General features: G+C 39.3%; 1 protein-coding gene across 16 annotated transcripts in view; it reads left to right on the top strand.

The window, feature by feature from the left end:
• The window catches only part of RABGAP1L (RAB GTPase activating protein 1 like), a 248,469-nt gene that overhangs the window by 135,704 nt on the left and 97,385 nt on the right, over positions 1–15,380 (top strand). For all 16 annotated transcript variants that reach the window (XM_035537617.2, XM_035537610.2, XM_035537612.2 and 13 more), the window contains 2 exons: positions 4,586–4,699; positions 14,493–14,567. In XM_035537617.2, the coding sequence (XP_035393510.1) occupies positions 4,586–4,699; positions 14,493–14,567 (189 nt within the window). The remainder of the gene's footprint in view (positions 1–4,585; positions 4,700–14,492; positions 14,568–15,380) is intronic.

Here is a 15,380-nt window from a genome sequence, read left to right as displayed (position 1 = left end):
TCTCTTTGGAGAGCATGCCTGCAGCAGGATGGTCAGACCTGGGAGGTGTTCATGGGCAGTCAGAGAGGGATCGGACATCAGGGATTCAGACTGTAGTGGGATTGTTCTCACAGCAGTATTTCTAGCATAAGTCTGTTTCCAGACTGAAATGTGGAGCATTGATATGAGAGCACCGAGTTGCCGTCCTCGCTGTGGGTCCTGAAGTTTTGTTCGCTGCAGCAGTACCTGACCAGGCGGCCCCGCATGGTATGGGAAGCCCAGCAGGTTGTTACAGCAGGCCTGGTAACTGTTCTGTGCCGGTAGGTCTTAAATGCTGCTCAAGGCAATTCCTAGGAATGTCACCAACCTGTCAGACCTGTTGGAGAGGGGAAGACTGCCATTATTTAGCTGCTCTTGTGTTTAGAAGCCAAGTAAATGAAAATACTCATTAAAGAAGTCTGTTTAGAGAGCTGCTCATTATTAAACATTTATTATTATTCCTTGTTTTGTTGCATGTGATTTAGACTGCGTGGTTAGTTTCAGTCGCTAATAGTTGCGTGATGCTTAGAGGTCCTGCAAGTCCTGATGGTAACGTGGTGAAAGCACAAAAGCATGTTTATTTTCTCCGGCTGTAGCAGCAAGTGTAATAAAAACACCTCCTCTCTGCAAGCTTTCCTATTCTCAGCACATAACAACATGCCTGGTATTTTACAAAATACAGATTGTGTCATTGCCTTGTACTAAAGATGTTACTGTCAAGCAAAGGGAGAGCAACAGTTGAGATCACTGAAAATTAGGGTGTCAGAAACAGAACATTCAGGATAGCAAAGATTCACAGAAGACACGAACTTCAGGGGGAAAGTGGGGAGAGGAAAGAGGAAGACTGCTGTGTGCAACACCGGAGGATTGGGCTGGGTCCAGAGGGTGTGGAGGAAGGATGGAGCTGTGGTTTAACATGGCGAGCTGGGAACCCCAAAGGAACCGAAGACGCAGAAGGGAACAGAAGATTACTCAAAGGAGTGCTGGTAGAAAACAAGTTAATGCCACATTTGCGCTTGTTGCAACTCTTAGCTATTTTCTTAGCTGCCATGGGAGTGAATGGAGAAACAAAACCACATGATTTCCTTGAGCTTAGGAAAAAAAAGAGGGTTTATGATCTTTGGAAAAGAGGGCGCGCCCCTCAGGAGGACTGTAAGGATGTTGTAAGGATGTGCAGGGACAAAATTAGAAAGGCCAAAGCTCATCTGGAGCTCAATCTGGCTACTGCCGTTAAAGATAACAGAAAATGTTTTTATAAATACATTCATATGAAAAGGAGGACTAAAGATAATCTCCATCCTTTACTGGATGCGGGGGGAAACTTAGTGACGAGAGATGAGGAAAGGCTGAGGTGCTTAATGCCTTCTTTGCCTCAGTCTTTAGCGGCAAGACCAGTTGTTCTCTAGATACCCAGTACCCTGAGCTGGTGGAAGGGGATGGGGAGCAGAGTGTGGCCCTCACTATCCACGAGGAAATGGTTGGCGACCTGCTACAGCACTTGGATGTACACAAGTCGATGGGGCCGGATGGGATCCACCCGAGGGTACTGAGAGAACTGGCGGAGGAGCTGGCCAAGCCGCTTTCCATCATTTATCAGCAGTCCTGGCTATCAGGGATGGTCCCAGTTGACTGGCGGCTAGCAAACGTTATGCCCATCTACAAGAATGGCTGGAGGGTAGACCCAGGAAACTATAGGCCTGTTAGTTCGACCTCAGTGCCAGGGAAGCTCATGGAGCAGATTATCTTGAATGTCATTGCGCGGCACTTGCAGGGCAAGCAGGCGATCAGGCCCAGTCAGCATGGGTTTATGAAAGGCAGGTCCTGCTTGATGAACCTGATCTCCTTCTATGATAAAGTGACGTGCTTAGTGGATGAGGGGAAGGCTGTGGATGTGGTCTACCTTGATTTCAGTAAGGCTTTTGACACTGTTTCCTAGAGCATTCTCCTCAAGAAACTGGCTGCTCATGGCTTGGACTGGCGTACACTTCGTTGGGTTAAAAACTGTCTGAGTAGGCAGGCCCAAAGAGTCGTGGTGAATGAAGTTAAATCCAGTTGGAGGCCAGTCACTAGTGGAGTCCCCCAGGGCTCAGTACTGGGGCCAGTTCTCTTTAATATCTTTACTGATGATCTGGATGAGGGGATCGAGTGCACCCTCAGTAAGTTTGCAGATGACACCAAGCTAAGTGCGTGTGTCGATCTGCTCGAGGGCAGGAAGGCTCTGCAGGAGGATCTGGATAGGCTGGACCGATGGGCTGAGGCCAACTGTATGAAGTTCAACAAGGCCAAGTGCCGGGTCCTGCACCTGGGGCGCAACAACCCCAAGCAGAGCTACAGGCTGGGAGATGGGTGGTTAGAAAGCTGCCTGGCAGAGAAGGACCTGGGAGTATTGGTTGATAGTCGGCTGAATATGAGCCAGCAGTGTGCTCAGGTGGCCAAGAAGGCCAACAGCATCCTGGCTTGTATCAGGAATAGTGTGGCCAGCAGGGCTAGGGAAGTGATTGTCCCCTGTACTCGGCTCTGGTGAGGCCGCACCTCGAGTACTGTGTTCAGTTTTGGGCCCCTCACTCTAAGAAGGACATCAAGGCCCTGGAGCGTGTCAACAGAAGGGCTATGAAGCTGGTGAGGGGTCTGGAGAGCAAGTCTTATGAGGAGCGGCTGAGGGAGCTGGGGTTGTTCAGCCTGGAGAAGAGGAGGCTCAGGGGTGACCTTATTGCTCTCTACAGGTACCTTAAAGGAGGTTGTAGCAAGGTAGGGGTTGGTCTGTTCTCCCATGTGCCTGGTGACAGGACGAGGGGGAATGGGCTAAAGTTGCGCCAGGGGAGGTTTAGGTTGGATATTAGGAAGAACTTCTTTACTGAAAGGGTTGTTAGGCATTGGAATGGGCTGCCCAGGGAAGTGGTTGAGTCACCATCCCTGGAGGTCTTTAAAAGATGTTTAGATGTAGAGCTTAGTGATATGGTTTAGTGGAGGACTTGTTAGTGTTAGGCCAGAGGTTGGACTAGGTGATCTTGGAGGTCTCTTCCAACCTAGATGATTCTGTGATTCTGTGATTTTGATCTCTTGGGTTTTCAGGTTTCCATCTCTGGGGCAGCTGGGAGCTGCTTACTTCATGGAGTCACAGACTTGCAGAAGGGTTTGGGTTGGAAGGGACCTCGAAGATTATCTAATTCCCCCCCTGCCATGGGCAGGGGCACCTCCTGCTGGAGCAGATTGCCAGGGGCCCCATCAGCCTGGCCTTGGGCACTTGCAGGCAACTGCCTTATTGCACAGCGTAGGTACTCTGTAGGGCCTTTATGGGATTAGGAAACCACCTAAACCTGGGAGATTACCTGGTTGCTGACTCCAGCAGGTTAAAAACTTTTGTGGAGAGTCCTGGATTACAAACTGCGATCTGAGGGCTTCTCTATGGTAAATGGATGTATTTTGTTCTCAAGATAAAAGTGCTCATAAAGGATTTCTTTTCTAAGTCGCATGTGTGGATTCTGTTGGTTTTTCCTTTAGGATTACAAAGGTAATAAAGTAAAGCAGTGTTTGGTATTTACTGACCTAAAGGTACTATCTCCTACTGAGAGTAACTGGAACCCGAAGATAATGGATTAGCTGCTGCAGTTCCAGCTCTGACACTTTGATATCACTTCCTCATACACACAGTAGTATTTCTCAGCTCTTTTTGCAATGATTTCCAGCTTTTCATAGCAATACAGTGTTGTAAGCAATTACTTCTTTATCTACAGAGGCAGGTATGGCTAGAGATCAATTCAGTTGCCTAAACAAGGGCATTCGGTGTCATTTTAGATGTATGTGGGTATGCAGATCGTCCATGTAGAGCTTGCAGAGATGATGCAGCACTTACAGGAGACTTGTATCCTTCTGCAGTAGCAGCTGCTTATCAGGCAAGGTATTTTAGGGCTTCTAAAATGGCATTTGACACACATGTTTAGGCACCTGAACTTATCCCTAGTTGCTTGTCAATGTAAAAATGAAATTAAATGCTATTGAAGGTGTTCTAATAGCAAGGAGGATATGAGATTTACCTGAAAGTATAACATTTTCTTGTACTATTTCTGGTTTTGTTCTCTTAAAGACCACTTAATGATGGACTTTGAACATTTCTAAGTAATAGTTCTAATTTGTAATTAACACGGTTTTTATGGTAGATTGATAGACATTTATACTGATATGAATATACTTATTCATTTACTCTGAGCCTTTGAGAGACAGTCTGATTTTCTTTTTTTACTTGTAGAGAAATACAGTAAGCATATGTTCTGTAGGAAAAATGCACCTACAATTAAATAACCAGTCATTTTCTATGAGTTCTGAAGTTGAACTGCAAGCCTGGAGGGCAGAAAACATGCCACGTTGCTCTTGTTAAACTGTCAAATTATTACTGCGTTCGAAACTAGAAGCTTTTCAGTTTCTTCCCAAAGCATTTTTGGAGTATGAGTCAGTCAGTAAAGCAGTTATCTAACGTAACCACGTCGACTGCACATAGAATTTTATGTTCTGTTTGTTTAATTACACTGTTACCAAGCCAATATTTTGGGATTTTTCTCTCATTTTACAGGATTCTGCTCAAGAGAGTGTCATCACACGAGATATTCATCGTACATTTCCAGCACATGATTATTTCAAAGATACAGAAGGAGACGGTCAGGAATCTCTATACAAAATCTGTAAGGTACAGTCAGTACTCTGAATTTTCAAGTGTTCATGTTTTGCTGTGATTGTATTTTGTCCTGCTAACCTTGTTCTGATCGAAATCACTAATCAATACAATTTTAACACTTTACTTAGATGTATGTGAAGAATAGTACTAGGTATCCTGAAGTAGTTTACATAACTTAGCATTTTGTATCTCCTAAGATGCATGTGAGAAGAGTTGAGGCTCACATGAGTTTTACTGACAGGCAGCTTGCTATCAGAGGGCCGTTTCAGTAGAAGAATGGTGGATCAAAACTTTTTTCTCCCTCCTGGCAGAGAGGATTTCAGAGGAAGAGAAATCCACAGAGCAAACTTTGCAATTAGGTTAAGCAGGAATATCTCTGAGATAATTATCTAGAGAACAAGTTAGCTGACCTTTCCACAACTGATTTCTGTGTATAGCTTTTCACTCACAACTTTCAGAGCACCTCTGATCAAGGAAAAGTCTAATGTTTTTCAATTTAAGTATAGGGAAGGTGAAGTACTAAGTGAACAGATTTGGCCAGGCTATACAGACAGACTTGTGTTGCTCAGGAGGGATCCAGAAGGTAGAATATTGCAGCTAGATAGGTAATTCTCTTGCTGTCAGATTTTATTGTGTTTTTGGCAGTCAGTTTTTGTTTTACATTTTTTTCTACATGTAGAAAAAATGATTGCCTCAGACAAAGACATTTCTACTGCTCTTCTTTTCCTTATTACTCTGTTTCCTCCTCCAGCTGATTTATAGACAGAAATGATGGAGTTGTCATAACAAGTAGACATTAGTGTCCTGCCTTTGGGGTATATTGATACGTATTCCTGTTCTTCAGATAAATTCTATGGTGATACAGTCTGCTATTCAAACAGTAATTTGGACAACTGTTAAAAATAGCTGCTTAGGTTACATATATTGAAGTTCATTGTCCTAAATAATCCACATAACAAAATTTAAAAATAGGAAAAGAAAAGAGCAGGGAGGACTTTGGACCAGTTATATTGATTTCTCACTAATCCTGGAGGGCTTTGAAAAGAAAAACTAGGATGGGTAGGTAGTAATGGGCTTGTCAGTTTGCTATCAGTTAAGTGAAAAATGATGGAATGGCATTCAGCTTATCAGGAATTAAATGTGAGAAGTATATTATAATGAATGCCTGTGAGTTTATTGAAAATAGATCTTGACAAGCTAACATAAAAAAAGGAAATAAGATTTTCTTTGGTGAAGGCAATTTTATCACAATTCTGTAGAACATGTAGTCTGATGCAATGCAAAAAAAAATCATAAACACTGGACTAGTTAGAATACGAATAAAATACACATTAAAGAATTATAAACTGACTAACAGGTTGCTAAACATAGCAGCATGGAATTAAATGTTTCAAACAAGGCGTCATGAAGATCTCTTGTTTATTTGATGTTCTCGTTAGTCACCTAAAAGAAAACAGAAAAATCATTTCTGATAAAGATTTGTAGGTGACACGGAGAAGGGAATGGTAAATAATGAAGTGTAGAAGGATGTGTATATGGATGAAGCTTAGGTAGGAATAGAATCACTTGAGCAACTCAGTCTTTTACAGTTGCTGCAGCTGCTTTTCATTACTGTGTCCAGAATTAGACGACTACTGCTAAATTGGAAAGAATCTGTAGAAGTTCCATGCCAAGGATGAACTTGATAACATTCTTAGGAAAGAAAATCTCATTCTCATGAATGGGTATCTCAGCTTATTTTGTTTAATAAAGAGAAGATAAAGGAAGGAGTCTGTTTGAACTAGAAGTGACTTAGCAGACTTTTCTGTCTAGCAGACAGCTTCATAGAGGCAGAGATTTCCATCCTTTCTGGGTTGTCTGTAGCAAAAGTGAAGAATTGTACTTGTCTCCCAAAGCCAGGGCTTTTCCTGCCCTCTGTGCCTCTACTTCTGCAGAGAAAGGAGCTGCAGATGTTGCTTCTCTCACCCTCAGGTTTCTGGAAGAGCCTAGATCAGAGTCCACCAGCATGTGCATCAGGTTGAGGACTGCTTTTCCCTCGAAACATTCTCTATCTGCAGTTGAATCACCTCTGCCATTTTGCCACTCTCTATTTATATGAACAGGTTCTGTGTAGCATCTTTGCAATCAGCTTTTAATTTACTACTCTGAGCAGCTTTGTATCATCACCAGACTTTGTTTCTATGCTATTTTTTGTGTTCTGTATGATTTGTGAATATTTTCAGCAGCATCAGACCTAGCATGTATTTCTGTAAGATTCTGCAAGAGACTTCACCTTCATTCTGTGGGCGAAAACTGACTGTTTATTCCTTCCCTTCATTTCCTATCCTTTAATCAATTATTTGAGCCTTCTTCTGTGGCAGCTGAGTTTCCTAAAAAGTCTTTGGGAAGGAATCTTGTTGAATGTCTTTTAAAAATCCCTGTATACTATACTGACTGCCTTATTCTTTTATGTACTCAGTGGTTCCTTCAAAGAAGGATTTGTGAAGCATTGCTTCCTGGTATAACAGCCATATTGAATATTCAACATTGAATTATTCATAAGTTTACTGCTTTTCTTCTTGCCAGTTTCTACCTACTTGCCAGTATGAAGATGAGGCTTAACTGCAAAGTGTATTTCTAGGCAGCCCCTTTTCCTCATACTTGTACAGTTTTCTTAAATGGTGACGGCTTTGTTCTGCAAATGACCCATCTACGGCTGTGTCTAGCTGGACCTTGAGTTTATGATTGACTTGGTGAGTTTTAGAGGAATATTGTTAAAAACTAATTAATTTCCTTATAAAGTTGTCATTCCATTGGCTGCTTTATGTTACTGGAATAACTTCCATCAGAGGTGCTAACGCACTCACACCCTTCTTCTGACATGGCAACAGGATGTTTGAAGAATGGGATTGCTGAATGAGGCTAGAAGAGGGACTACCCTCCCTCCTCAAGTGGGAGGGTAAAGAGCTGAAGAGCATTTTCTCCGTGCCCCACTGGAAAGAGAGATGATCTGAGCAGTCAGATAAAAAGGAAAAACATTAAAAGCTCACTGCCTCATTTGAACGGGTCTGTCAGTTCTAGTTCCATCTCTTAATCTCTTCTTCAGAACAGTAGGAAATCAGGAAAGATGGAAACTTCTTCAGTTGCATAACATTTATGTGACAAAGTAAAGTATCTAAAAATAAGCTTTAAGGCTGACAGTGGTGATAAGGAATGAAAAGAATTCCAGATCGGAGATTTCACTTGAGGACATCTCATAAGCTAGATTTTACAGAGCAAGCATCTTCAGGAAATACTTACATTTCTTGCACACTTTCTGTTTAAATACCATGAAAATTCAAGCTATATTTAAAGAGTTCATTCGCTGTGTTACAAAGCATAACGACAGTGCTCTCGACCTCCTTCCATGCTCGCATGTGTAGTTAACAGCTCTATCCTTCAGGCAATCAAGGTGTGTGGCAGAAAGCGTCCTCTTGAGTTTTGGAGGGTACGCAGTGCACAATGTAACGCAAGATATGTTTTCTCTAATTTTTTGATGAAAGTAACTCCTCTTTGATAAACAACCACTGTGATGTTAATAGCAGGAACTGAATATGTTTCCGGGTAATCAATTTGTCTAGGTTAATAATCCTACTGGACAAACCGAGAAAATTATATACAACATTTCTGTGTTTTTGTGAAAGTGGTTGAATAATTTTTCAGAGATTCAGAGTTGGTGTCAGTGTTTTCCGATGAAAAAGGCATTATGGAAAGCTATGAATCATTTGTATCATGATGTATTTTTGTTACTGAGTACTTATCTCCTTGCTTTATCAAATTTGTAGCTTTTTCTTAAACCCAGTCATACTTTCCTGGGATCAGTGTGATTTTTGGCTTGAAAAGAGACACTGCATTTCAGTAGTTGTCACAATGTCTGTTTGTTGATACCCAGATTAGCAGAGGGAATGATAAACTGTTTTTCTAGCAAAGCTAATACTTTACTTTCTTTGCTGTGTAATTGAAATGTGAAAATGGCTTTGAATTGCTCTTTTGTGACCAGCAGCTTCTGTATCGTGCTAAGCAACAAATGATGGATTACTCTGGGCTCATCCTCCAGCATGGCAGAACTGCTGCCGAATGCCGTCCTGTCAACTGTTTTGTTGTGTTTTTTTTTTTTTTTTCATTTTCACTTAGTTGCAGCACCTTCTTTCATATGATGACCTCTTTTCTGCATGCACGTGTTCTTCTACATTTCTCAATATTTTCTTAGTATCTCTTCAAGTTTACAAATGAGCAGTTTAAGTATTTGTCCCCTTTGGTTTAATTACTCGTCAGAGAGCAGATCTATTTCACTGCTGTAGCAGTCTATTGTATTTTAGAATATACATAGGAGCATAAACAGAATCTGTTAAGAATCATTTTTCATCTATTTTTAGTTGTTTATTTTCTTCACTCCTGGATTGAAGAGCAATTTTAGTAAATATTGTTTCTTGTTTCACGCAAAGGATTTTTAATGTTACCTTGTCTTCTTCAATTTCCATATTAATAAGGTTCCTCCTCTGTGCATCTGTGCTTAGCGAGGAAGCAGCAGTACTGTTCCTGCATATGGATTTTCTGCTGAGACTGTACTAGTAAAAAGGTCAGGGTTGTGAATCTCAAGTGCTGGAAATGGTGTAAAGACTTTATAGTGTTCAGGGGCTTGCCTGAGTGAGCGCGAACCTTTCTTTGTTCCCTGGGCCTTTGCTAGGCCTGTAGTTCTGGATGAGGTATAGTGTGTATCGTACAGCTGCCCCTCGGGGACGCTCAATAAATGAGTAAATAATTTCGAAAAATGCACTTTTCAGGTCACATGGAAATTTTCTGTAGAATGGGACAGTCATAGGAATATCCCTACTTTCAGACTGTTGGCCCTGTAATAAATTCAGATGTGGAGCCTTACATTCTGCTATTAGGTGTGGCATTTTAAATTGTGCTCTCACTGACAGCCTGTTCTTGAGGCACCATGCAGGTTTTTAACTCTACTGAGATGGACTTCAGCACAGAGTCATTTCTGTATCAAACACCGAGAAGATGCCCTGGATCATTTCTGTCGTTTCGGTAGTGACACAGAGATAAGTCATGGGAGCAAATCAGGCTTATAATTCTAAAAATTTTGCATTCCTGTTACATTTTCTTACCTTTTTTTTTTTTTTTCCTGGGACAGAGATATCTAGTATGGCTGTTAACAAGCAGCTTGCCAGTTTGCCTGTCACTATTTCAGAGAAGCGAGAGTTCCCTGTGCCAGAAAACTTTACTACTGACAAGAGAAACACCGGTACTGCAGATGAGGAATGGAGATCTGTAGGGCCTCTGCTTGTACCTTTTCCACGGCATTGCTGTGAAGCGTGTGTGTATGGGTGGGGGGGATGAAAGCTCTGGCAAATAAGAGAAAGATCTTTTTATGAGGCAGGCACTATAGAAATATTTTTCATGAGATCTGTTTAATTTCTGATGTAATTGTAATTAATGTAATCGAGTTACTATGGTAAAGGCAAATTGGCAGTGTGACTGTAAGCTGATACTTACTAGTTAGTGTTTTGCATTTTGCTGCTATTTCAAGTACATATGAACCTTCAGCAAGTATAAGCAATCCTTTCTGTGCTTATGAGGACACAAAATGGTGAAAAAAGTTCAGTCTGGAATGCAAGATGTGCTCCTTACTCTTCCTTTTCTCAAACTGTTAGGACTGATACATACTAGTTGCAGAAATCCCAAAGCTGAGTTATTACATTCAGATCAGCAACCTTTCCTTTTTCAGCGGTACGTACCTGGAATTTTTGTATCCATGGAAGATTCTGATCTTGGAAGATTTTCCTCCAATAATTATTTTAAAGAAGAATTTCTATCCATCTCTGGATTCTTCAACCACTTTCCCAATATGCATGCGGTTAAAAATAAATAAATTAAAAAAAAAATCAGTCCCAGAAATAAGTCTTCTTATTTCACAGAATCACTTCTGTGATTCTCTACCACGGACTTATTTTGATGAGACTCTTTTGCTTCCAAACTGTTCACTTTCTGATGATGCGCTAATAACTGCACACTTCAGCTCTGCATAAGACAGACAGTTATTAAAAAGACACTTTAATTCTGTAGATGAGGTCTTTGTTAAGTTAAAAGGAGTTAAAGTAGGCTTTGAGACAGAATTGTTATTAAGTCTCAATTGTGAGAAAGAGAATATTTAAGATCTCGGTTAATTGATGCATTGTGATTAGAGGTTCATGAAGAGCTTAAGAAAATAACAACTGAAAGTTTACTACGTTGTCAAAGCTTGTCGTGGGAAAAATCCCATTCTCTTGAAATTACAAAGTAAACAGTGACTTCAGTGGAAGTAGGAGGTTTGGGATTTTGCTTTGTTTTCATGTTTCATACAGAAAAACAAAGTTAATGCTCCTAAGTCCCTTGAAAGGATAAATCTTAATTCATCTTAGATCTTTTATCAAGAACTTAATATTATTGAGGTGTCTGTAGGCAGCATCCTTATTTTTGAGGGTATTTTAGTTAATTACATCACACTTCAGCAATAACAAGTCCCATAGGTTATTTAAAACTAAAAAAAAAAAAAGTAATTGGAAATATAATATGCATAAAGCTTCAAAAATGTATTTGCTTGGGGCAAATAAAATGAAACCACGTAGATTCTACAGACTGTTTTTTATAAAAATCTTTTGCTTTGACTTAACAGCAGAATCTTTTTCAGTTTGATCTAATTCTTATGTTCAGATCTAAGTAACTTGTAACAGCTGCTTCTGAAGATGAGATTGTGGGGAGGGGCCTAGTGGAAATTAATTAAAAAACAAAACAAAACAAAAAACAGGCAGATCCAACAGTTAATACATACATATATATTTTCTTTAATAGTTCATGGTTTCTTCCAAGATATGTTAGAAATGGTCCAAGATATGTCCCTTTTACTGGACCTCTCAGATGTTTTTCTCTTATGTCCTATGTATATATGTGTCCACTAATTAATTTGTAATTTTTATAAACCAAATTATCTAAAACTACTGGTTTGTAGTTCCACGGATTTCCTCTTTTTACAAATGTCTCCCATTTGTTGTCTGTTCTTCTGATTAAATAAGCCAATTAATGGTTTACCAGTTTATTTTCCTTTGAAACTTTGTGTCCATACTGTCCTTAATAATTTTTTTTTGTATTTTTTGTTCATTTTAATTTATAATCTCTTTCTGAGACTCAGTTGGAGACAGACCCTTCAACGCATTCCCTGTTAGAAGTGGTTCCAGCAGGATGACAACCTCAGTGATTATTCTGCAATAAAACAGACACAAGGAAAGTTCCTGTGGGTTTTGTGCTGGAGTTAAAATACAACTTTTGTACATTCATCATATATTTTCCAAGATGAAGCTTTGCCTTCCTGCTCTGGATGTGTTTGAATATTGATTTATTATCAGTCTTATTGTGCTCAGGAAGTTGGTCATGAGAAAGTTCTTTGGTCTTCCTTTATATTTTTATGCTTAAAATGCAGAGTGAGGCTTTTTGTTTGTTTGTTTCCCCCTGCTTTTCCCCCATTTTCTATCTTTTGCCACAATTTCATTTTGTTTCACAATCTCCAAGGCATATCTTTTTCTTTCTGACAACTTTCTTTACCTTACTTTTTGTCTATGCTAGCTGTGGAGGCAGTTTATTTGCTCCACTGTGTTGATTTCCCAGTAGTTTTTTTGGTTTGGTTTGGTTTGGTTTTGTTTTATAAAAAAAACTTGTTTGCATTAGTTCAATGCTGTTTTCAGCAAACTATTAGCTATTGTGCTAACATTGCTTCTCATAAGAGAATTTTCTGCAAATTATTACTGTTGTGGTATTATTACTTCTCAAAATAGAGGAAGCCACCCCAAAAGGTCAATCATTTACTATTTTTCAGCTTGGATTTTTTTTTCGTTAAGTAAAATAAAAGTGTTTTATGCAGTATGAAGAAATCATAAATCAAATTTATTATTTGCAATTTGGCATATCTGGAGCTGGCCTTTCAAAAGCAGAAATAATGCATCTTTTAGGAGTGCTACGGAAACAAAATAATAGGCATCCATAAACTGATAGATTTGGGGAACAAAGACATAAAGACTCTATTTGCTGTTTATTATTAACCAGAGATGGTTTTAATAAGCCATATGCAATATTAATTTAAGTGTTGAAAGTAATTTCTGTTAATTCCATGTTTAGAAGCTAAAGAGTAATTTAAAATTCACTTTTTCAAGGACAGCACCCTTATTTCTGATTCCAAGTTTTGTGCCTGCTATTGTATCCTTCTGGAGTTATTTTGTGTATTTTGCTTTTATGGCTAGAACAGGTGAAACCAATAAGCAACTTATAATGGTTCCTTAATTTTTTTTTGGCAATAATTCATGTGATTAATCTTCTTGTATTTACTTGACAAATGAAAATGAGCAGTGGGTTGGAATCAAGGTCACCCCAGTTCCAACTGCTGGGGACCAGCAGCAGCACAGACAAATGGCCAGTGATGGTAAGGCATGCTTTGACTTTTCACAAAGCTGCAAATGTAGTAGATGTATGGCTGAGTTGTTTGCAAACAGTGACCTTTAGCGGAATACTTAGTGTATATTCTTGATGGAAATCTTCTCTACTGGAGTCAGCGCATAATTTCTTAGAAATATTTCTTTCTTCGTTTCTGCCAGTCAGAGTGAAAAAGAAAGGCGGTTTAAAGACTTGACGTACATTTTGGCCTCCATTTCAATGTTCTGGCAGAAATTATTGGCAATTATATTAATGCGCTTGGCTTAAAAGGAGCCAAATGTCTTTCTGAGACAAAATTCTTAACTTCTGAAGAGGCAGTTAAGGCACTTTTGAAATCCTGTGGGGCAGATCCCTGTGGCTTTGGTTCCCCCAGCACAACTCATGTTGTTCATCTTGCTTCCACTTAGTGAATTTGCAATCTGATTCCATTGCAAACTTAAAAACGGCAGGTAAGCACAGTGTTCCAGTTCGAAACATGCTCAGCTGTAAGTGGTGCTGGAGGTAGTCCGGGGAAAAAGCACATTTCTTGATTCACGTGGCTTGTTCCTGGAGCTCTGGCCTGGTGCTGCTGTTTTGCTTTGCCTCGCTCTTCTCTCAGGGTGGCTGTCTTTCTGCTGTCAGTCCTGCTCCTGCTTACTTTCTCAAGTCTCCTCAGATTTTTAACATCCTCTAACATCTCTTTCAAACAGTATTCATCATCTTGTCTCTGAAAAGCAAAGAGGAAGGGAAGGTCAGTTATTTTTAATAGGAAGAAAAAAGTAGTGCAGCCATCATGCTGTAGGAGAAGGAGTCTTCTTCATTTTTCAGCATAACAAGGAAATGGAAAACCTGTTTCTGATGAAATTTTCAGTGTAGGGTAGTTCTCAGTGATTTTCAAACTAACAACCTCAGGTCCTGTACTTTCACGATGTAAAGATTTGTTTTTCCAAAAAGAAATAAACAAACACACTCCCCATCACACAAAGGCACCTGGTTCTTAGCTTACATTTTTTATATTCCCATTGTTTCATTACTGAAATGAAATTCCCATTCCTCAGTGGAATTATCCCTGGTTTAGGTGAAGGGAAATTGCATCCAACTCTTTTCATGCTGTTTTAAAAATAAAAATAGACAAATACAATGTTCATGGAAGACTCAGGGTGAACTACCCAGGTTTTCCTAAGTGCACTGAAAACCTTGTGCAAGGTGGGTTACAATTTCACTCCATTTATTATTTTAGCCTGCATAGTTTTACATATTCTGAATATCAAAATGTAATACAATTAATAGCAAATGAGTAAATACATTCTGAGTATATGTTGACTTTTATTTTTTCTAGGCATACTCTGTCTATGATGAAGACATTGGCTATTGCCAGGGACAGTCCTTCCTTGCAGCTGTGCTACTCCTCCATGTGAGTTAATTGCAAAATGAAAGCTTTGATATTTGAAGCCAAAGAACCTTTAAAATCAGTAGTACTGGAACATAGCGTTTGACAAATATTTACTCTTGTTTATTTGTCTCTGTTCATTTTCCTGTTGTTGCTTTTTGGCAAATAGTGAATAATGGCTTCTATCTTTATGGATGTAGATTTCATTTATCTAGGAGAAATCCGATAAATTATCAAGCATTCCTGTGTCAAAACCAGACACCGATGAGTTACATCTTTTCTTGGAATTTAATTCTTATGCAGGTAAACTTCCTTTGGGTTTAAGGGAGATATTCTCAGAGTAGCCAACAGGAGCAAGCAGTCTCATTAATTTTCAGTGAGACTTTTTGTCCTAAGGACATTTTGTAATATCTTTTGAATGAGAGCTGAATTTGAACATTAGTATTTTAGCCTGTAACCAAGAACTGTACAAACTTGGATCTGTCACCTCTTGTATATACGTATGTATGTGTATAGTGATAGGGAGATAAATAAACGGTTTTTATATTTGGCTTTAACTCTGATGATGTTTCAGTGCAAAAGAAGCAGATTCAAATAGTATGGATATTGGTGGATATTGTAAAGAATTTCTGAATAAAACTCCCCAGACATCAACAGCAACTCTAATTCAGGACATTGCCTTTTTCTATCAAGCTTTAATTAATAAATTATTAATCATGGTTGACATATGCTTTAGATTGTGGTTTTGGATAGGATGTTGATGGTATATATGTTACATATACTTTTCCTAAGGCATCAAGAAATCAAATTCTGATCAATTCAATTATACTTTGTAAT

The sequence above is a fragment of the Cygnus atratus genome, chromosome 8 (assembly GCF_013377495.2).
Source record: "Cygnus atratus isolate AKBS03 ecotype Queensland, Australia chromosome 8, CAtr_DNAZoo_HiC_assembly, whole genome shotgun sequence".
In the NCBI taxonomy this organism is placed as follows: domain Eukaryota; kingdom Metazoa; phylum Chordata; class Aves; order Anseriformes; family Anatidae; genus Cygnus; species Cygnus atratus.
This window is presented reverse-complemented; position numbering and strand designations above follow the sequence as displayed.